The 24,116-nt window shown below is 38.3% G+C and overlaps 2 protein-coding genes across 6 annotated transcripts in view; one reads left to right on the forward strand and one right to left on the reverse strand.

Moving 5' to 3' along the window:
* NAA50 (N-alpha-acetyltransferase 50, NatE catalytic subunit) overlaps positions 1–5,263 on the reverse strand; it is a 32,648-nt gene extending 27,385 nt beyond the window's left edge. The window contains exon 1 of one of the 2 annotated variants that reach the window (XM_047725069.1): positions 4,975–5,263. In XM_047725069.1, the coding sequence (XP_047581025.1) occupies positions 4,975–4,982 (8 nt within the window). In that variant the 5' untranslated portion in view covers positions 4,983–5,263. The remainder of the gene's footprint in view (positions 1–4,974) is intronic. The other variant, XM_047725062.1, reaches the window with a different exon arrangement.
* Positions 5,264–5,397: 134 nt separating this feature from the next.
* The window catches only part of ATP6V1A (ATPase H+ transporting V1 subunit A), a 65,119-nt gene continuing 46,400 nt past the window's right edge, over positions 5,398–24,116 (forward strand). Inside the window, exons 1-2 of one of the 4 annotated variants that reach the window (XM_047725037.1) lie at positions 5,398–5,457; positions 5,973–6,135. The gene's annotated coding sequence lies outside the window, so the exon portion shown is untranslated. Of the gene's footprint in view, positions 5,458–5,890; positions 6,136–6,161; positions 6,363–24,116 lie in introns of those variants that run through there. The other 3 variants (XM_047725026.1, XM_047725046.1, XM_047725055.1) reach the window with 3 other exon arrangements.

A 24,116-nucleotide genomic window follows, 5' to 3' on the forward strand; every position in this document is an offset into this window, starting at 1 on the left:
TACTGTAGCTAGCCATTATTGTATTGCACAGGACAGGACTAACATTCTTCCAATAAGTTAGGCAATGAATGTATATAGGAACCAATGGAAGAGATCAAATCAAGAGAAAGCAGTATTTGCCATAAGACAAATATATAGTTTTTAGGGGCGCCTGGGTGGCTCAGTGGGTTGGGCCGCTGCCTTCGGCTGGGTTAAGGTCTCAGAGTCCTGGGATCGAGCCCCGCATCGGGCTCTCTGCTAAGCGGGGAGCCTGCTTCCTCCTGTCTCTCTGCCTGCCTCTCTGCCTGCTTGTGATATCTCTGTCAAATAAATAAATAAAATCTTTAAAAAAAAAGAGAGAGACAAATATATAGTTTTTAAACTACAATACATACAGTTTTCATTTCTGTGATGAAAAGAAGTTTCTATTGGTTACAACTGGTATTTTAATGGTTTCTGTGGGCTGTCCTTAAAAAAAAAATAAAGACAGCTATTTAAATAATTGAGAAGTTTATCTTTTCATATGGCATAAAGCTGGAAGTCATACCTAATATGTTTAAGAGAAAATCAGAATTCAAAAGGATTTCCACAGGCCAAAATGGGAATGTTAAGTAAAGTGAAATTTAATACAGATATTAGTTTGGCCTGGCAAAAGCACTGGCTTTGAAAGATAATGCTTTGTATAGATAACCTTTAAAAATCCTTTTTCAACCCTGAAATTCATGATTATTCTTTTTTCAGAACTTTACCACCAGTTGTCCACAATCACTGGAAAAAAAATCACCAACACTGATGGCAACATAGCTTTAGTCACCAATGCACATATCTGTATTGGCAGATCTACTTTCTAAATTATATGATTTTATTTACAGACAGATGCAAACATCAGATCTTATGATTTATGGTATAGTTGTACCTGATCACTTACATATTGAAATAAATACCTTATTATAGTTTACTTTTACTTCTCTCTTATATTGGTTACAACATTATATTGATTTTCTAAAGAAATTGTGGCACAGGTAGGTTATATTTTATGTGAATTCATTTCGACAAAGCAAGGGAATATTACAAAGTATTTTATTTTATTTTTTTTTAAGATTTTATTTATTTATTTGACAGAGAGATCACAAGCAGGCAGAGAGGCAGGCAGAGAGAGAGGAGGAAGCAGGCTCCCTGCTGAGCAGAGAGCCCGATGCGGGGCTCGATCCCAGGACTCTGAGATCATGACCTGAGCCGAAGGCAGCGGCTTAACCCACTGAGCCACCCAGGAGCCCCTACAAAGTATTTTAAAATACAGTATCTCAATCCACATCCCATAAATTTATTGGCTTCACAGAAGCCAGAGTATGAATTGGAGGTTTATAAAAGTTCCTGAATTCTCCTTCAGCCTCCCGGCCTGTCCCCCTACAAAAACAGCAATACAACCTCAAAAAACAAACAAATCTGTTTTACTTAAGTATGTAAATTTGTATGGTAAAGAGCACAAATCTTTTTCACAGCTCATTGACTTTTTAACATATGTATATATCTATGCAATTAATATCCAAAGTAAAGATAGAGAATATTTCTAGCACTTCAGAAAACTCTCTTACGCTTCCTAGTCCGTATGCTGTCAGAGGTAACTGTACTTCAACATAGATTCTTTGGACAGCAGAATCTTCTACTTTGGGAACTACACTGTTTTATATATTGTATTATATCATTCTTACCTACTTTCCTATCTTTACTTTGCATATATTCATACCTTGTTAAAGACTTTTTTAAGTAAACTCCTCCCCAGTGTCTAGATCCCAATATGGTGCCAAACTCCCCACCAGGAGATCAAGACCCAACTGAGATCCAGAGCCAAAAGCTCAACAGACTGAGCCACCCAGGCGCCCCAAACACATTTTTATTAGAACTAATTTATAACTCTTTGCTAAAATTCAAAGGTAAATGGATTCAGTTTTACTTTCTATTATACTGACTAGTTATATTGCCATCTCAGTCATGGCTGTAACTTCTTGCTTGAATATCATCTTCCCTAGAGAGTAATAATAGATAAAAATTATCAGCCTGCCATCCACAAATTCAACCTACATCCCTGGGTCCATAAAAATAAGGAGCTTCAGTACAAAGGAAATAACACCTTGTAATATACCCTCAAGTTTCTAGACCATGTATATAAATACATGCAATAATTAAAAACTGGAAATTTATCTACTTTGGAGAAAAGGCAAAAATACATGCCAATACAATGGAATGTCCTACTGCTACTACTAATAAAAACAAACTATAAGTATGAAGAAAAATCAGATAAAATAGTAAGTTTTAAAAGTTTGAAAATGGGGGCGCCTGGGTGGCTCAGTGGGTTAAAGCCTCTGCCTTCTGCTCAGGTCATGATCTCAGAGTCCTGGGATCCAGCCCCACACAGGCTCTCTGCTCAGCAGGGAGCCTGCTTCCTCCTCTCTCTCTGCCTGCCTCTCTGCCTATTTGTGATCTCTGTCAAATAAATAAATAAAATGTTAAAAAAAATTTTAAAAAAATTGAAAATGATAGGCAATACAGATGACATAAAATATTTAAATAGTAGATTAGAGTTAGAAGTTCTTCATGTTTCCAATTTTAGATATTTCAACTTACAGCTCAGTTAGCTCAATATACAATAAAACTCTTAGCAAATAAAATTTCATACAAAAACACATAATCAGGACCATGGTTTCATTTTCTTAGGCCTTTCCAAATCAAGAGTCAGGACTATAACACTAACTACACTGTCCAGGGTGATACAATTCTTTGAACTAAAGGAGCTTAGAATCTTTTAAATGTCTATTGTCTTCATTTTTTCTGTGTCTTACATACAAGATTTAGAAATGTAAAAAATTTTAAAGTCCCATCTTACCTGGTAGTTATTCACCTGGGAAGTTAAAGGGACTATTCCTGTGAAATCATCTTAAAAGTTTATCATTAGGAACACAACTTTAAGTTTCCAATCATAGTGATAGGAACTACACTTAAAGACTCTTCATTTGGGGGCTAGCTGCTGCTGGCTGGCAGTACAAATTCAGTAACTATAAATTTCCTCTAAATTTGGCCAGTTACTCATTTCTGGGGATTTGCCACCATCATGTTATTACACATAAATCGCCCTTTTAAGTTAAAAAAAAAAATTACCTTGAACACTCAAGGTAACTGAAGGTAGACTGTGAATAATACCACTGTTTGACCCCATTTCTATTGCCAAGTTAGGCATTAGAAAGAACATTACACCCTAGCAAGACTGAGCTAAGACCAAAGATTTTGGATCTAAGCACCCAGAATAGAAATTCTCTTGGAAACCTTCCTTTATAAATCCATGCAGTCTCAACTGTGGGAACTATTCAGCCTCATTTTTAGTACTCTAACAGAACAAGATGAGAAGTATTGTATACTGAGAATAAAAGATAAGAATAAAAAACGAAGAGTGCTCAGTCAGTTAAAAGTCTGCCTTCCTCTGGGGTCATGGTCCTCCTGGGATTCAGCACCCTAGGGTTCCCTGCTTCCCAGGGAGTCTGCTTCTCCCTCTTGCCCCTGCTCTCTGTCAAATAAATAAAATGTTACAAAAAAAAAAATAGTAATAAAAACGAGTAAGAGAAAGGGGGGAAAAAAGAAGAAAAACCTCACTAAATTATACTGGATCATATATAAAACAGCCAAACTTCATAGATCACGATTCAAGCGCTGCAAATAGTTTCCATACCCAATTAGTATCCTGATTGGAACTCTTTAGAACTCGATGCTTAATATGAAGGTACTATGAATATTTCATCATTTCTGAACTTTAATGGAAAAACCAACAATTCAACATTAGAATTAATTTCCAGTGTTTAAAGCAACATCGGAGTGAGGAACCATGTACAGACAAGGTCAATTAACCCCCTTCTTGGACTTCTTGGACCTCTTCGACCCCAATCACATATACACACCGAGAGCCTTGTTTCACGCAGCATGGGATTTTTCGAAGACTGACTTTTATTTCATCCTCAGAAGGCTGAACAGTTTGAAAGACTTCACTAACTCAACATATATTAACTGACTTGCTATAATACAAAAAAATCCAGGCATCACAGAAAGCTTTTAACATTGATAAAAGGAGAGCTCCAAAACGGCTAATTTAGGAGATATTTTAAAACACCGTGTTATGTCGTTAATATTTTAATAGTATGTAATTTAATAGTGAAGTGATATCCAAATGGAAATAGTTGAGCCAAAATAATCCCTAATTTTATTCAAAAGAAAACTTAAAAATATTAATTTTGCTAATCACCTCAAAAAAGCTTCGTTGCAGTATCCAAGGACCGCCCCTCACCGCCCCCCACGCTCCCCCCACCACCAAGCACAGGGGCAACAGCAAACTACTGAAGCAATAGCTCCACCTACTGATCGGCAATACTTCCTTAAACATTTTGGCACCCCAAGAATACAAGAGCTCACGCTCTCTCCCCCTCCTCCACTCGCTCTGACCCAACCCAAATCCAGTTGAGTCACTAGCTCTTAATACTCATCTCCATGCTCTTTATTCCAATTCCTTCTCCCTCCAGAAGGTTCTGCACAGCTCCCAAGTGTGAATAAGACTGAAAGGTGTCAAAGACCGCGGGTCCCAGGGCTGAGCCTGGATCTGAAGAGGACAACCAGACTACTGCACTTGGAGTGGCGGGCCGGGGGTGGCTCAGCCGTCCGCCCCCCGGGTGGGAGGCCCAAGGCGCCTCACAAGAGCTTTTCCCTGTTGCCCTACTCGGCTGCTGGTCTCCGTTCAACCCACACTCATACTCGAGTCGAAATCCTGGGTTCCGGGGGTCTTGCCTCTGCTGGCCCTTCAGCCCGCCAACAGCCCCGCGCCAAGCATCCGCCCCCTCCGCTGAGCAGAGAGAAGCCCAGAAATCTCCCTCCGTCGGGTCTTCGCCCGGAGTCTCTCCCCGTCTTTGCAGTCCCTCTACCCCGCCGGCCCGGCCCTGCCCGGCTGCCCTTCCTCACCCTTTCATCTTCCCCGCCTGCTGAGGCCGTTGTTACCACCGATATCAACGCCGTTGTCGTCGCCGCCCTGAGCTCTCCGCGCCCTCAGCTCGGGCCACTCAACCCCCACAAGCCGGCCTCCCCGCCTAGGGAAGGGAGCTGAGCGGGTGACGGAGGCCGCGAGAGTCAATCGCAGCCTTGCGTCTCCGGAGGGGGCGGGGGTGTCTCCCGCCGCCGCGCTGTGCCGCCGCTTCTCCACACGTGCACACCGGGCTATCCACTCTCGCCCGCCGCCGCCGCCAGCCAGACCCGCCGCCGCGCTCTGACCTTTCACCCCGCCCCCTCCGCGCGCCGGCGCGCCGGCCGCCTGCGCGCAGCCGCACTGCTGGCCTCCGCGCACCCTTCCCCCTCCATTTCAGGACCTCCATTTTCCTACGAGGCTGTGGCCTCTGGCGTCATCTTTCTCCTCCCATCCCTTACGACACTACTCCTGGGGCTTGCCCGGTAGGCCCTGGCGGTAAAATCCGGATTTTTCCACCCCTCCCTCTCTTCTCCAATTTTAGCAAGATCAATCTTCCCCGGCCCGGTCCTGTTCTTCCAGTTGGTAGTCTCCGGAATGACCTTCAAACGCTGTCTCCTAATAGAATTTTATAATGGTTCTTAAATGTAAAAGAAATCCGTGGAAGACCCAAACAAATGAGATGTTTTGAAGACTAACGTAATTAACAATCGGCCGGACAACTTGGCTCCCGTTCAGCACGAGCCAAGTTTTGAGGTCACGTGATTGCCTGGGTTTAAGCCTGGGATTTCAGCGGCGGGCCACTGTGGTACAGAATGCCCTCGCCATTTCCGGTCCCTAGATCATAGCATAAACGTCACTTCCTTAGCAATGCACTTTAACCCTTTTCACTTACGCCCTCTACATTACACTTTACGACACAATCTTTGGGAGATTTTTTGTTTTTTTCTCTGGTTTTATCGCAAGAAAATAAGTGGTCAAACGATTCGCAAAAATACAGGTCCCCGAAATGCAGCACGCGTGCCTGGGGGCGGCAGGGCGGAGCTCGAGGTCACGTGAATATCTGGGCCCGCCCCCCCTCTGCAGCTGAAGACTTCCCCTCCCGCAGTGACAGAGCCTCTGGTCCGTGATCGGTACTGTTCCTGCACCTCGCGCCCCGGCAGGTGAGCGGCGACCGGTAACCGACGACTGGTGGGAAGAGGAGAAGGGGTGGGAAGAGGAAGAGAAGAGAAAGTGTAAACGGCCAGCCTCCGTTGTCCGGGGCTTTCTCCTCGCTGTCATCCTGCACTGGCTAGGAGCTCTTTTCTCCAGTTTTCCTGACCCTCGCTTACCCCACTGTGGTTGCCCCCGCCAGTTAGGGGTGAGACGTCCACCTTTCCCGGGGTTGGGGGTGAGTGCGGCCATTATGGCTCCCTATTCGGAGTCTTTGGGGCTTCGGATAATGGGTTTGGTTCAGCCCTTTCTCGGGGTCCGCAGTAGTCTCCGGGTCTTATTCCCCAAAGCCCATTCTTTTGCAGAGGCCCTGCTTCGTCTTTATCTTCAGCCTTGGGCTGGGAAGCTGGGGGGTAGGAAAAACCCTGGAGGCAGAGGCGTCTCCGGTGAGACGGGCTTGGGAGAGAATGTCACTGATGTGGCCTCACTGCGGAGTCACTGTAAAGCTTGCTCCGAATGTGCTTTCTCAATAATTCGGAGTTTTTAATCTGACAGCCCTGTATGAGACGTTCTGTAGGTATTCACATAATTTGGTTGGCCTTGGAAGGGTAAAAGCAGGCCTTTTACCTTTCTCTGATTTTATGATGCAGGAAGGGAGAAAACATTTGGAAGAATAAAGATGTACTAGCTTCAAAACAAGAGGTGTTGGTAATGCGCCAGTCTCAATTGAATGGGGAGGCGTTGAAAGATGATGGTGTTGCGGTTTCGTGCTCTGCAGGAGACCCAGACTAGCTTATGGAAAACTGACTGGGTTTCCCCGACAGGGAAGTAATTCTTCAGAAACTGATTGGGCTGGAAATATAATGAAACCAAATGTATTTGACCTTACACTTAGAGGTAAGAAGGTTAAGTCAAGATATCACTTACTTTATATTTTCTGCCTTTGACATTCTCTTTCATCCTTTCTACCTGAAATCCTACCTAATTGCTGTTCCCAATCGATTTCTTGACCAGTGGGTAAATTTATATTAAGTAGCACTTATATTCCTTCTTAGCCTTCCCTATTTGTGTAACTCCAACTGACTACTTCAGATTTTGATGAATAGTGTTTTGTGAAAATACAGAAATTATTTTGCTTAGGTTCTTGCCCAACCCAGTGTACTCCCACATCACATGTAATGTATAACCAATGTTTTGACCCTAAACAATGTGCTTTAATTTAGGGAAAAGTGTTTTCCAGTTTGGGGTTAAACTCTTTTATTTATACTGCAAACTCAGAAAGTCCCCTGGTTCTTTTAAATTGAAAGGCCTTACAGAATTTACAAATTTGATTTTTAAAATTTAAATTACACTTTTTTAAAATCTGAAAAGTCATGTTCTCTGTTAGACCTTTTAGTTTTCTAGCCAATGTAATAAAATAATCCCGTCAGTGGGCTGAAAAGTGAGGAAGATGGAATTCTTTATCTTTGAGTAGTGGATGTGATTGATTTGTTTTTGGTTTTCTGTATCATCCAAATTCTCTACAATAAACTGATTTTGTTAAGGGGAACAAAAGGTTAAAATCTAGTGTAATATTAATTTAACAAAACATTTTTATAGTAAGTTCAAAATAGAAAAACCCACCGATTGATGCTCCTTGCCAAAAAACCATAACTTTAAAAATTGGCCTTGCTTTCCCTGAGTAATAAACAAGACCTCTATCCTGGATTTACAGTTTTAGCATTTTGTGCTATTTTCCTGTCTACTGGTATGTTTAGGTAGCCATGCATGCTACCAAAAATAAATACAGTTTCATCCATCAGTTTGCTCCAGAGTAAGGCGCTCTGATCTCTAGAGGAGAGAAAAACATAAGCAGTGTTGCTTCATTGGCCAGGTGACATTCCAGCAAATAAGCCTCATTTTTTAAAAGCCCTGGAAGTCCGAACCAGTCCTGTCTGGGTGAGACCAAAGTAAGAAAGAGAAAAACCAGCTAAAGAGCATTAAGTACTAGAGGGGAAAATGTCAGTATGAAAGAGGTTGTGAATGAGTCTGCAGTTTTACTTCACAATTTCCCCAATTTTAGGGAACTCTGAAAGCAGTAGCTTAGACCACTAATGAAATTAGCAGCAGGAATTGGTGACTAAATTGCTATTAAAGTTGAGTGTGAAAAAGAGCTTTAACATTATGTGTAATTCATACACAAACAAGTGATTTGAAGCTAGGAAGCCATTTCTGAAACTAACTTGCCTTTTTTTTTTTTTAAATTAAGACTTAATTTATTTATTTTAGAGAGAGAGCTAGGGTAGGAGCAGAGGGAGAGACTCTACCCTTGAGCGCAGGGCGGGAGGCTTGGGGCTTGGGGCTTGATCCCACAACCCTGAGATCATGACCCCAGGCAAAATCAAGGGTCCAGTGCTTAACCACCTGAGCCACCCAGGCACCCCTGAAGCTAGCTTTTTACAAGTTTATGAGTATTACAAGGAGAAACCTTAACTTCATTAGGGAATTGAGCTATAGTCTCAACAGTAAATGACCCACAGGAGTTTTTGTATTAAGATCCCTGACATTGCTTGTAGGCAGTTTCTGAGGTCTTTCTTAATATTTCTCTGCCTTCATAGATTATCAGCACCACCAAGAATGCTTTGTCCCCCTATTGACAGAACTAGCCCCTCAGTCCTATAGCGCTCACACTGTTCTCTGTTCTTCTGTTTTCACTTCTAGCACAGTGTATTTGATTACTGTTGGTTGGGCTGTTCCTTAGTAAACCATAAAGCTCCCAGGAGTTCAAGGATAGTGACTCTACTGTTGTGTCTTCAGAACCAGGATGCTGAAGTACCTGATGAGTCTTTAGTAAATTTTATTTATTTATTGAATGAATGTTTGATAGGAAGGTTAAGCTAGTTTTAAATCTCTTAAAAATTATAGCTCCTTTTATGGTTGTATACTAAGTATGAGTTTTCAAATATAATTTGGTAATAATAACCATCCAAATCATGGTCAGAAGAATAGACAGAAACATAGACTTTATTAATGCTGTGATCAATGTATTTTCACAGCATATATGTTTACTAGTAGGTATGGTTATCGTCCAGATATGGAAGGGAAGAAGAGTGAGTTGTCCAGGGGTGCCTGGGTGGCTCAGAGGGTTAAAGCCTCTGCCTTCGGCTCAGGTCATGATCCCAGGGTCCTGGGATCGAGCCCCGCATCGGGCTCTCTCCTTGGCGGGGAGCCTGCTTCCTCCTCTCTCTCTGCCTGCCTCTCTGCCTACTTGTGATCTCTCTCTGTCGAATAAATAAAAACCTTTAAAAAAAAAAGAGTGAGTTGTCCTTAAAAATGTGGCTCTGTATAGGCTACAAGTGATACAGCACTAGAGTGAAAATCAGGGGATGATCGTTCAACCTTCCCACTTTAGTTATATGCTTTTTATTTTATTTTATTTTATTTTTTAAAGATTTTATTTATTTATTTGACAGACAGAGATCACAAGTAGGCAGAGAGGCAGGCAGAGAGAGAGGAGGAAGCAGGCTCCCTGCTGAGCAGAGAGCCCGATGTGAGGCTCGATCCCAGGACCCTGGGATCATGACCTGAGCCGAAGGCAGAGGCTTTAACCCACTGAGCCACCCAGGTGCCCGAGTTATATGCTTTTTAAAGTAAAGTTGAGAGTGGAGGCTTAGGATTTGATACTAATTTAATACCTCCTCTCGAGGGTATTGTGAGTTCAAGTGAGAGAAACCCTAGATAATCTATATGAAAGTATTTTTTTAATAATTTAAAAAAATTTTTTGTAAACATATAATGTCTTATTAGCCCCAGGGGTACAGGTCTGTGAATTGCCAGGTTTATACACTTCACAGCACTCACCTTCCCCAATGTCCATAACCCACCACCCTCTCCCTAACCCCCTCCCCCCAGCAACCCTCGGTTTGTTTTATGAGATGTAAGAGTCTCTAATGGTTTGTCTCCCTCCCGATCCCACCTTGTTTCATTTATTCTTTTCCTACCCCCCAGACCCCCCACGTTGCATCTCCACTTCCTCATATCAGAGAGATCATATGATAGTTGTCTTTCTCTGATTGATTTATTTTGCTAAGCATAATACTAAGCATAATACTAATACATAATACTATATGCTAAGCATATCTAGTTCAATCCACATCATTGCAAATGGCAAGATTTCATTTCTTTTGATGGCTGCATAGTATTCCATTGTATATATATACCACCTCTTCTTTATCCATTCATCTGTTGATGGACATCTAGGTTCTTTCCGTAGTTTGGCTGTTGTGGACATTGCTGCTATAAACATTCGGGTGCACGTGCCCCTTTGGATCACTATGTTTGTATCTTTAGGGTAAATACCCAGATTTTCAATTACTGGGTCGTAGGGTAGCTCTATTTTCAACGTTTTGAGGAACCTCCATGCTGGTTTCCAGAGTGGTTGCACCAGCTTGCATTCCCACCAACAGTGTAGGAGGGTTCCCCTTTATATGAAAGTGTTTTAAAAACTAAGTGGTATTTATTTTATTTTAAGATTTTATTTATTTATTTGACAGAGAGTGAGAGAGACAGAGAGGGAACATAAGCAGAGGGAGTGGAGTAGGGGGAGAAGCAGGCTTCCTGCTGAGCAGGGAGCCTGATGTGGGACTGGATCCCAGGACCCAGGGATCATGACCTGAGCTGAAGGCAAATATTTAACAACTGAGCCACCCAGGCATCCCCAAAACTAACTGGTATTTAAATGTAAAGCAATATAGTGTAGACTTGATGAGTATAGACTTCCCAGTCATACTGACCTGGGTTCAGGTTCTGGCCCTACCACTTATTTAGGCTGTATGATCTTGGACAATTTATTTAATCTAAGCTTAAATTTTCTCATATTTAAGTTTATCCAATAGGTGCTATTAAATTAGATCATGAATACAGGGAGCCTAGTACATGCTTTGTAAATTTTTGTTTACTTTTACCTGGTTTGGTTTTATATACTGAATTTTTTTTTTTTAAAGATTATTTATTTATTTGACAGAGAGAGATCACAAGCAGACGGAGAGGCAGGCAGAGAGAGAGAGAGAGGGAAGCAGGCTTCCTGCTGAGCAGAGAGCCCGATGTGGGACTCGATCCCAGGACCCTGAGATCATGACCTGAGCTGAAGGCAGCGGCTTAACCCACTGAGCCACCCAGGCGCCCCTACTGAATTTTTTTTTAAGATGTTATTTATTTAAGACAGAAAGCGAGCACTGCCCGCATGTGCACATGAGCAAGCATGAGCAGGGAGGAGGGGCAAAAGCAGGCACCTCGCTGAGCAGGGAGCTGAATGTGGGGCTCCCTCCCAGTGTCCTGGGATCATGACCTGAGCTAAAGGCAGCCACTTAACCAATGGAGCCACCCAGGTGCCTTCTATATACTGAATTTTTGAAGGACACTTAAGGCAACCTTTAAAATTGAACAAGTTTGGGATGAAGAGAAACGAATATAATTTGAAATGAGGCTAATTACCAAAAAATAGAGGACTAGAAAAATGTACTTACAGCAAAGATTCTAAAACAGATATATCAATAGAAACTGAGAAATATCAACATGAGTCCCATTATTTTGGCAACATCAGTGACTTAATGTTTTTATATAGATTTTCCAAAGCTCATGATTATTAATATGTGGAATCAATTAAGGAGGTATTTCTTCTCTTCCTAAATTTTTATCCCTACAGTGCATTATAGAAATACATTAAAATTGTACAGAGTTATAGAGAAGGGACTTATGAGTTTATGCTTATGTTTAAAAATTTTACCTTTTATTTTACATGTCTTTATATTTCATTTTTGTCCTCAGATGGAGTAGGGGTATGTAGAGAATATAACAGGTACATGAACTAGAGTAAAAAAATTCTCCTTCTAAATTCATGATTCACAAAGATTAATGGTTTTATACTGGAAAAATACCAGTAAATTAGATAATAATTGAAAAATAGTTATCATGAGTTTATGTTTCACCTTAATCCTGAAAAATTTATTACTCATTTGTTCTAAGGAAAAATTTTATGAAGAGATTATTGAATTTAATGTTAACCTCTATATTTTGGTGAAATAAATTGTGGTCAGTGTTTTCCATTTAATTTCTTTAATTTCCTTCTGTAGAGACTTTAAAAGTTTTACAATTCTTTTTTTTCCTATTGTGAAATGAAACTGACTCTGGTTTGTATAAGTGTATTCTTTTATATGCATATAGTATATACATATTGTATATATAGTAAATATATTTTTTGTGTACGTGTTTATGAAGAGAACTGGAATGGGTGTATATATTCCCTGTATAGGTTCTTCTTTTTACTTGAAACTATCAAAGCTACTTTTAAAATTAGCTAACTACTGTGATAAAATTATCTATGACTAACTTATTTATAACTCCCTTTTATATTCGTTTGTTGTTAGCTCTGTTTAATAAATTTTATAACCATAATTAGACTGTTCTTAAAAATTGGTATTCAGGGTGCCTGAGCTGCACAGTTGTTAAGCATCTATCTGCCTTCAGCTTAGGTCATGATCCCAGGGTCCTTGGATTGAGCCCCAAATAGAGCTCCCTGCTCAGCCGGAAGCCTACTTCTCTCTCTCCACTTCCCCTGCTCATGTTCCCTCTCTCACTGTCTCTCTCTGTCAAATAAATAAATAAAACATTAAAAAAATTAAAAAATAAAAATTGGTATTCATAGGTATTTTCAGATTAACCTGGCTACTTTTATGGTAGCAAAAAATTTTCAGTTTTGACTCTTAATGCTCTCTATAAAAACTTGTTCTTTTGGTGATAAATCTTTCTTAAAATTATACCTATAACATGTCATGTTTCGTTTCTTTTCTGAAAAGCAGTTAAGCATACTTCGTTGAAAATAAAATGGATAATGCTTGGTATGATACAGAAGAGCTCCAGATGTGTTTGAGCAATGAAAAACCACCAGACTTCATATTTTGTTTTAGTTATTTCTTTAGTTTTTTAAAAAGGAGTGTTTATTTAAAAGTAGAATGGAGAAGACTAATTAATTTGGAAAATATTTGTAAAATTGAAGAAAGAGCATGATAAGAACTATGTAGTGGTGATTATATATACAGATTGGAAAATTGGAAGGAAATGCATCAGAATAAGTGATTATCTCTAGACTAGGAAATTAAAGATTTAGAATTACTCTTCCTTTTGTGCATGTGAATTTCTACAATCAATAGTCATTGCTTTGGGCAGCAAATTTTTAAGAATTTGATATGGAGAATTAAGGCATTTAAATAAGGATTTCAGGACGCCTGGGTGGCTCAGTCAGTTAAGCGGCTGCCTTCGGCTCAGGTCATGATCCCAGGCCCCTGGGATCGAGTCCCGCATTGGACTCCTTTCTCAGTGGGGAGCCTGCTTCTCTCTTTCTGCCTCTGCCTGCCTCTCTGCCTACTTGTGATCTCTGCCTGTCAAATAAATAAATAAAATCTTAAAATAAATAAATAAATAAGGATTTCATCTAAATTATCTGAATATCTTAAGTGAAAATGTTTCAGTTTATCCAGATAACTAAATAAGTTATTTAATTTTATCAGTGCAGATATATTTTTAGGCATATATAAGCACAGCAAAATTTTAAAAGCAGAATTAAATTCCTGCATATAAGGGAATTTAATACATGACAAAGCTCTGTTTCAATCCAGTGGGAGAAAATGGCACATATATAGTAAAAGTAACTGACACAACTTGTCTGCCTAGAAGAAAATAAAGTGGAGCGCTGCTTTGCAGCACAGGCACAAAATAATTTGAGAGGGATTAAAAACTTAAATGTAAACAATAAAATATTTAAAATATTAATACCCTGAATATTCTTTGTACATACATTCTAGATGTAGTAACTTTCAATGGCAAAGATAAACAACAAAAAGCAAATTTGAAAAAAAGTGTTTGAAGTATGTATAACAGTTAAAGAGTTAACATTTGTAAGAACTATTACATATTAAGTAAAAGTCCATACAATAGAAACATAGATAAACATGTACCAGAACTTGATAGAAGAGAAATTTATTCAACAAATGTGGAAAAAAAAGACATAAAACTTCACTAGCAATCGATATGCTGACAATGAAATATTCTTTTCTGACTGGCAAAAATTTTAAGTGGTAAACCTACTGCTAGTAGGGATCTGAGGTAGAAGACTTTCTCACAGGATGCTAGTGGAGATGTGAATTGTTACAGTGTTTTTAGTAAACAATTAGTATCTGTTAATACTGAAAATATATATTTTTCAATCCAGCAGTTCAACTCTGTGGCAACTTTTCCTTAGAAATGAAGACAGGTGCCTGAATGGATCAGTCAGTTAAGTGTCAGCCTTGGGCTCAGGTCATGATCTTGGGTTCCTGAGGTTGAGCCCCTTGTCAGGCTCACTGCTCAATGAGGAACCTGCTTCTCCCTCTTCCTCTGCCCTTCCTCCTGCTCATGTGCTCTCTCACTCTCTCTCTCAAATAAATAAATACAATCTTTTAAAAAAGAAAGACAGTCAAGCATTTATGTAAATGTTGATTGCAGCAATGTTTTATAGTAGCAAAAACCTGGGAACACAGGGAATGTCTGTCAGGAGTACCATTATATAAATCATGGCATAGGCATATCCTGGAATATTTTTGAAGTTATTAAAAAATGGGATTTAATTCTATACTGAGGAGTTGAAAGGATCTCTATCCTGTATCTTAAGTGACAAAGGCAAAGTTAGAGAAATGTATGTAATGAGATCCCATTTTTGTAAAACAGTTGAAAAAACACTTTGAGTTTTGTGTATGCTTAAACAGTTAACATTGGAAGAATAAGCAAAAGAAAAAAGAAAGAAAAAAGTACCCGCAATAACATGCATGTAAAACTGTTTACATATGTCTGTACAAGATGAATTGCAAGAAAAGATAGTCACCAAAATGTCTAGTGGCTATCTCAGAGTGGTTGGATGGGCATTTCAGGTGTTTTTTACTTTTGTCCTTACTCATTTCTATATTACTGTGTTTTTATTTTTACAATGAACATAGTGTATCTATAATTACAAAAAAACAAAGCCGTTGACATTAAAAAAAATAAACATTCTGATAGGGCAAAGAAGGAATTAGTAAGGAGAAAAATACCACTTGAAATGACCAGAAATGGCAATTATCTGAAATATTTTTTTACTTATTCTCATGTCTGAGGGGAAAGTGTATAAATTATCCTGATAATTCCATAAATTCTCCTTAATTTTGTATATGTGGTAACCTTTGTGTACCCAATAAGAAATTGTCATTAAGAATGTGCAGGGAGGGGCTCCTGGGTGGCTCAGTGGGTTAAGCCTCTGCCTTGGGCTCAGGTCATGATCTCAGAGTCCTGGGATCGAGTCCGACATCGGGCTTTCTGCTTGTCAGGGAGCCTGCTTCCCCCTCTCTCTCTCTGCCTGCCTCTCTGCTTACTCGTGATCTCTCTCTCTCTCTCTGTCAAATAAATCTTAAAAAAAAAAAAAAAATGCAGGGAAATGCTAGGCATTACCAGATTGGGTTGCAAATATACTTTTTATTTTTGGTGTCGATATTAAGTTTTCCAGAAACTCTATGCCTGGGAGATAGAGAATATTGCACAAATATGGGGTGTATCCCCTGACTTAATCACATGACAAAATCAGAATAAGGAAAAGTCTACATTTGGGTTTTAGTTAATAATTAAAAAAAAAACAAAAACCCAAAAAACCAGATACAATGAGTAACTCTCCTTTGGAAAGCTTTAATTAAGAATTATCTTTTTTTTTTTCTTTCTTTTTTTTAAAGTAAGCTCTATGTCCAATGTGGGGCTTGAACTCGTAACTCTGAGATTAAGAGTTACATGCTGTACCCACTGAGCCAGGCCAGGTGCCCCTCAAATAGGAATGTCTTTAAAGAGGCAAAATTAAAAGTATTGATAATTATTTAATACTTTATTTCAGTCCTTTTAAGAGGCTGAAGTTAATACATCGTTCAAGGCTTTAATAGAAAATGGCAGGGTACCTGGGTGGCTCAGTTGGTTAAGCATCTGCCTTCAGCTCAGGTCATGATCCCAGGGTCCTGGGATCAAACTCTGCATCAGGCTCCCTGCTTAGTGGGAAATCTGCCTCACCCTCTCCCTCTTCTATTCCCCCTGCTTGTGCTCTCTTTCTGACCAAAAAAAAACTTAAAAAAAAAAAGAAAATGGCAGATGCTTTAGAGTTGGATTTTTTGCATGTTTAAAACATCTGTATTTGTTTCTCATGTTCATCTTTTTTGTTTTCCTCTTTTCATTACCAATATTACTAATTTGATGGTATATATGTTCTTTATCACAACACATACAGATTTCTTTTTGAAAATAATTGGGATATATGTAAATAACAAGTAATTTTCAAGTAGTATCGAGAGGCAACATAGCAAGGAGGTTAAGGGCATAAGCACTGGAGACCGACTGGGTCACATCCTGGCTCTGCTGCTTCCTAGCAGTGTGACTTTGGAGGAAGTTGTTTTTATCTGTCTGCATTTTTCTCAGCTTTAAAATACAGATAGTAAAAGTATTTACTTTGTTAAGTGTTGTGAGGATTAAATGAATTATATAAGGAAAGTGATTAGATCTATTGGCACATAATAAGATCTATATAAATATTTGTCATTATTTAGTTACTATGCTCTTTGTTCAGTTAGGTATATACAGTAATTTTATTACTTGGCTTAATTGTTTTAGCACTCACTGAATCATTCAGTAATATTTTTAATCAAGTTGAATGGATAATACATGTACAAATGCAGTAAAAATTATGTACTTATATGTGTGTGTTTTATCCTTCTCTCCCAATCCTTTTTTTTTTTTTTTTGTTTTTCCACCTCAAAGGTAGTACCTCTTCACATTGTTCTGGGCATTACATTTTTCACTTAACAATGTTATCTTGGAGATCTTTTTATATTTGTACAGTTGAGGCGACATCATTCTTTTAAATAATAGTCTAGTATTCAGTTGTACTAATGTGTCATCATCATCATATGTAACATTTATTGAGAGTTTACTACTGATCCAGGCACTTTTTCGTAATGTTTTAGTTGTATTCATTCATGGAAGCCTCACAGAAACCTTATGAAATAGGTGCTGTATTTATCCCCATTTAATAAATGAACCAAATTAGGCATGGGGTGGTTAAATGTCCAGCAGTGTCACACAGTTCATAATACAACTCAGGATTTGAATCCAGAGCATCTTTCCAGAGTTTATCTTAATACTGCTGAGTATTACAGCTGCTTATACTATGGCAAGTTATTTAACTAGTCTCCATAGTAATGGACATTTTCAAACTTTTGATATAAGAAACAGACTATTATATTTTGATAACAGGACATTTTGTACACATTAAGGAAATTCCTGTATATGGAAGAACTGGGTCAAAGGATATGTACCTTTTGACATTTGGTGGAAATGGCCACATTACTCTAGAATTTAGCAATGCACAAAAGTGCAGATTTGTCCTCAGTCTTGTGCTGAAATCTGCCAAATCATTTAGCTTGAGTCTTTGGGAACCTGAGTAGCGAAATGCCTTGAACATTTCTAGCATCCCTGAATTATGAGTGATCTACCATCTTGTGATAGCATAGGCTACCTATCATATCTACTTAGTGTAACAATGTCAGTATAAGAACAAAGTAAAACATTTGGACTTCTTGGTACTTTGAAATAATGGTAAGTATTCTCATTATGATTTGAAGTATTGCTTATGTGATTTATGCATTGAAATGCTAATTTCAGACTTCAATTCAGAAGTCTGAATGTGTACCATTGAAAGAGTAAAATGCTGATAGTTAATAATTGTGAAAGTTGCCAGTTTTATGTACCAAAACAATTATGTAAGTGCTTTCAAATAAATAGGAAATCAGATTGCCAATTAATAAGACCATTGAGAGTGTGATAGCTAAATGTACAAATAATTATGTATTTTCTTGTGAAAAATGGGTTTTCGATTACCTGTAAGTCCTGGTCTTAGGTAATGCAGAATTGGGCAGTTGGGGGTTTTATTCAGCTGAGTTATAGCATCCACACATTGTTAAAACTATACTTCTGCTCAGTGTCCTCTGTCTCATTTGTTTCAAGAAAGGCAAAAAATTATCTTTAATTCAAAAAGGCAGGCTGACCTGGCGATTCGCAGACCTGTACCCCTGGGGATAAAAATATATGTTTATAAAGCTGTAAAAAAAAAAAAAGAAAGAAAGGATGAATCCCCAAGTTTTGTAGCAACATGGACGGGACTGGAAGAGATTATGCTGAGTGAAATAAGTCAAGCAGAGAGAGTCAATTATCATATGGTTTCACTTATTTGTGGAGCATAACAAATAGCATGGAGGACAAGGGGAGATGGAGAGGAGAAGGGAGTTGAGGGAAATTGGAAGGGGAGGTGAACCATGAGAGACTATGGACTCTGAAAAACGATCTGAGAATTTTGAAGAGGTGGGGGGTGGGAGGTTGGGGGCACCAGGTGGTGGGTATTGTAGAGGGCACGGATTGCATGGAGCACTGGGTGTGGTGCAAAAATAATGAATACTGTTATGCTGAAAAAAATAAAAAAAAATTATTAAATAAAAAAAAAAGAAAAAAAAAAAAAAAAAGGCAGGCTGATTGACACCAAATTCTTTAATGTGATCCTAAACAGACACTTAAAATACAGAATCTGCTCAGGTCCCAACTTACCTGTACCTACAGTGCTCAAATGTGCCTACAGTACTTGAATGCAGATTTACAGTACTTGCTATTGTTCCGCCGTGGGTGTGTGTTTTAAATATGATCTCATCCTTACCCGAAGATACTGTTGGATTAGGAGGGTGGGGGAAATACCTATAATGAGGCAGAGATAAACAGGCTATCAATTCTTTATTGTGAACTATTTCTAACTAGAGCAGTATAAAACAATAGACAATAACTCTCTCTCTACTTTTATCCTCTAAATGAGTCATTGAACCATAACAACTTTGATATCCAAAATATCAGAGCTTTGCCTGTGACTTGGAAGACAAACCTTTCTATACCTCATATTTCAAAAATTCATTTGAGATAAGGTTAAGATTTTTCCAAAATCCTCATCCAAGATACTGCCATTAAGTCCTGTTCTGAAAACATAGATAATTAAGTACTTTAAAGGCATATCTGACTTCGGTACTTCTGAGCTGTTAAGTATTCCCAGGATTTGCTGAATTTGAGGATATTGAAGGATACAGCCTTATCGGGAGCCACATAAATTCATTCTAAACAGACAAAAACCTGTTAGGCTGTTTTTGCCAATTCCCCCTGTGATGCTCCTGAGGTTAAGATTCTCTTCTGAGTTTCATAAGCCACGTTGTCTTTTACAACTATTAATTGACAAGTAAAAACAAAAATGAATGTGGTATATACTGTGTAAGTGTTTATAACCTGTGGAAGTCATATTGCTAATGCTTTGTGCTTTTGGAAAAAATAGTTTTACTGAGGTATAATTGACATACTTGCACATATTTAAAGTACTTGGTGTTTTGATACATGTATACACCTGTGAAACCATCACTGCAAGCGATATAGTGAACATGTCATCACTTCCAAAAGTGGGTTAAAGCCTCTGCCTTCAGCTCAGGTCCTGATCCCAAGGTCCTGGGATCAAGCCCCGCATAGGCTCTCTGCTCACTGGGGAGCCTGCTTCCTCCTCTCTCTCTGCCTGCTTCTCCACTTAACTTGTGATCTCTCTCTGTCAAATCATTTCTCATTTCTCATTCTTCCTTGTAATCCCTTACTTCCGTATCTCCCCACTACGCATTTCTAAGCAACCATTGATCTTTTTTCTGTCATTGTAGGTTAGTTTGCGTTTTCTAGAATTTAATTAAATAGAACCCTTTTTTTTTTTTTTTTCCGTGTCTGCCTTTTAGTTAGCATAATTATTTTGGGATCCTTCCAGGTTGTTAAGCATTTCAGTGTATCATTTTTTCATTGCTGAGTATTATTTCATTGTATAACTATACCAAGATTTGTTTATCTATTCATCTGTTGGTAGATATTAGGGTTGTCTTTCCACTTTTTGGCTGTTATAAATAAAGCTGCTATAAACATCCATATGAAAGTCTTTGCACATAAGCTTTCATTTCTTTTTTAAATTGTTTTTATTTTAAGGTATTTTTTAAATCTTATTTTTAAGTAATCTCTGTACTCAATGTGGGGCTCAAACTAATAACCCCAAGATCACCAGTCTCATGCTCTACTGACTGAGCCAGCCAGGTGCCCCATAAGCTTTCATTTCTTATGGATAAATACCGAGGAGTAGAATGGCTGGATCCTATGTAGGTGTATGTTTAGCTTTTTCAGAAACTGCCAAATTGTTTTCCAAAATGCTTGTATCATTTTACATTCCTGCCACCAGTATATGATAGTTCTAGTTCTGTATCCTTACCAACATTTCCTGTGGGTTTTTTTTTTTTTAAATTTTAGCTATTCTATTAGGTATGGAGTAGCATTTTATTTTGCTTTTAATTTGCCTCTTAATAAAAAAAATAATAATAGTTTGCCTCTTAATGATGTTAAGTATCTTTCATGTAGTTATTTACCATCCATATATTTTCCTTAGTGAAATATTTTTCAAAACTTTTGCTTGTCATATTAACTGTGTTTTTTTATACCCAGTTTTGGGAATTTTAAAATATATTCTGGATATGTCCTTTATTATATTTATGCTTTGCAAATATTTTTGCCCAGTCTGGAACTTGGCTTTTTGTTCTAACAGTATTTTGAAGAGCAAAAGCTTGTGATTTTCATGAAGTATAAGATATCAGTTGTTCTTTTATGGACTGTGTTTTGAGTATTTTATCTAATAAATCTACCTAGTCCAAGATCACAAAGGAAGTTTATGGTTTTCAGGTTTTATATTTAGGTCTACCATCCAATTTTAGTTTATTTTTGTATATGCTACAAGGTATGGATTGAAGTACCTTTTTTTTTTGCATTTGCATATAGACTTGTTCTACCACTTATTAAAAGACTTTCTCCACTGACTTGCCTTTGCACTTTTGTCAAAAGTCAGTTGTCCACTTATATCTGTTTATATAGCCATTTTGAGCTAATAAGTGTTTATAGAATTTTAAATCATCTTACCAGGCAGAACGATAGAGATTTTATGTAATCTTTGTAGAATGATTTGGTTTTTTGACATTCATAATAAGCAAAATAACCATTAAGATTTCAGGATTTTCAGCTTCTAACAAAAGGTTTTATATTAGAAGATCATTCTATGATGATGGTATTTGGTTTTCCTTTGGCCTCACCTAAGTACTGTTTTTTTTTGTTTGTTTTTTTAATTTTTATTTTTATCTTGGCCATTGGGCATTAGGCCAAGATGTGTATTTAGTGCACTTCAAAGTTGTTGTATCAGTTTTCACTCAGTGAATGCGTGTGCTTATTTCCCACGTAACCTTTGCCAGTATTGTCACTGAGCAGTATTTAGTAATTGTCTACTCTGTGTCAGGGTGCTTTACTATGTAATTGGGGTACTCAACGAATGAGACAGGTATAGCCCCTGTTTCCCTGACATTTACAGTCTGGCAGTGGAGACAGACATTGAACAACTCTGTTCACAGATTTTTAATTACAGTAGTAGCAAGTATGACAAAGGAGCAATATTGAAGACTGAACACATACCCAGAGGAACTGGAAGTTAATTCCTTAGCACATCGTACTATTGAAAACCTCTATCTGTGATTAAATCCTTCTCTCCCCACAGCTACTTTAGTTAAATAAATAAATCCTGGTTGTTATTAATCATGGAATACTCGGCAAACCATTAGAAATGCAACTTCTTGCCCTCTGAATTGGAAATGTCTGTGAACTTTTGACTAAAGTCATACCTTTAAGTCCATGTTGTGAAATGTTTTCTCACCTATACTAGGCACCGTTCTTTCCCACCTCTGTGCACACTTTGTCCTTTAGGTCATATTTTCATTGCAGAGATTTTATGAATTCCTGAGTTGAAGGTGAACCTGTTTATGGTGATGTTTCTTTTAACATTAGGTTAATGTGTCTTTGTACACTTTGTAAACCTTTTATCTCTTCTATTCCATCCATAAAATAAGTGACAGGACAGATCCATTTGAATACATAAATAACACTTTATAATACAAGTGTAATAGCATTTTCACTGCAACACTGTTTGTGCTGACTCTCCTGTGTACATTGTTCTCAGATATGTGTATTACTTGTATTTGGCCAGGTTGGCTGTTTGGGATATGTTTACTGGGAAAACATTCCAGAAAATTTCTCCTTAATTAACAGTTGAAAGAGTGACATAGTAATCATAGGCAGTTTCCAGGAGAAGTTTCTTAGTGTTTTGAGCAATGGTTGAAAAATTTCTAGGTTGATTACTTTGAAAGGGGATAGTTCTCATACATGACCGCTGACATTTTCTTTAATTGGCTTGGTCACTTCAGCTGCAGTTTATCTGAGACAACCTGTACAAAAGCTATACAACTGTTGCGGTGCTCAAAGGCCATGAAGGTTAAGGGTCCTCTCAGAAGAGAATTTGCTGAGGACAGTGCTTGGTACTGTGAACTTGGACTTGCAGGCTGTTTAACACAAGAAATTTCATTATTATTATTAAATACCCTGGGGGTTAGGGGAAGACTGTAGGATTTCAAATAAATTAATACTTCATTTTGTTATTAGATCTTAAAGATATTTCAAGTTTTTAATTTTTGCATTGTTAAACACATATGTAGATAAATCCTTATCTGCATGTTAAATAGATTCCCAGAGGTACAATTTATAATCAAACGGTTTGAGGGGGGCACCTGGGTGGCTCAGTAGTTTAAGTCTCTGCCTTCAGCTCAGGTCATGATCCCAGTGTCCTGGGATCGAGCCCCGAGTCGGGCTCTCTGCTCAGCGGGGAGCCTGTTTCCCCCCACCTCCCTGCCTCTCTGCCTGCTTGTGATTTCTGTCTGTCAAATAAATAAATAAAATCTTTAAAAGAGGGGGGTTGAACATTTAAGGCCCTTGATCCATATTGCCAAATTGCTTCCTATATTTCTTAGAAACTAATAAACCCAAATTGACCTTTCCTTGATGGTTATAGGTAATTCTTATGACCCTTAATTCACAGTCTCTTTCATTATCTACTTTATTTATTCTTGGAGTGTAGCCCTCTAATAATTTAGTATTTTGTTACTTTAAATCTGCAGTGATCTAAATATTAGGTAATATTTTTTAATTGTACATAAATCGAGTCAAGATAATACGAAGGTGGGGCACCTGGGTGCTCAGTGGGTTAAAGCCTCTGCCTTCAGCCCAGGTCCTGATCCCAAGGTCCTGGGATCAAGCCCCGCATAGGCTCTCTGCTCACTGGGGAGCCTGCTTCCTCCTCTCTCTGCCTGCTTCTCCACTTAACTTGTGATCTCTCTCTGTCAAATAAATAAATAATCTTAAAAAAAAAAAAAGATAATACTAAGGTCTCTTGAAACTGTAGAAACGTAAAGACAGTCATCTTAGCAGTTTAGAAATCTGTTTTCTATTTCTTAGTCTTGATTCTAATGACAGTTGACAAGTCTGACCTCCTTCGGTATAAATATTATACTGTATTCAGTACTAATACTGTGTATTATTATTTCTAGGAAATACTTCCCCCCCCCCCCGACATTTTAACAACTGTGAAATTAATGTCCTAAAATTTCTGGAGTATAATTGAAGAGTATGTTACAGTTGATGGTATCTTAGATTAGATGAAATATGGTATTACGTCTAGGTAGGGGTGTGTGTGTGTGTGTGTGTGTGTGTGTGTGTAAGAACTGCTCTTATGAAACATCAGCATAAAAGAGTATCCTTATGGATCCTTACTGTGTTGCCTTACCTTCGCTTCCCCTAGTTAGTAAGTTAAAATAAATAAAAGTATACTAGCAAAGTGTAAAAAATAAAAATAGCAAAAAGTGGGAAGCTGTCTCATTACCCAGTAAGGAGGATTATTGGGTAAGCTATGGCATTCCTTTAATCAAATATTACACAGTTTAAGATA

The sequence above is a fragment of the Lutra lutra genome, chromosome 1, assembly GCF_902655055.1.
Source record: "Lutra lutra chromosome 1, mLutLut1.2, whole genome shotgun sequence".
Taxonomy (NCBI): domain Eukaryota; kingdom Metazoa; phylum Chordata; class Mammalia; order Carnivora; family Mustelidae; genus Lutra; species Lutra lutra.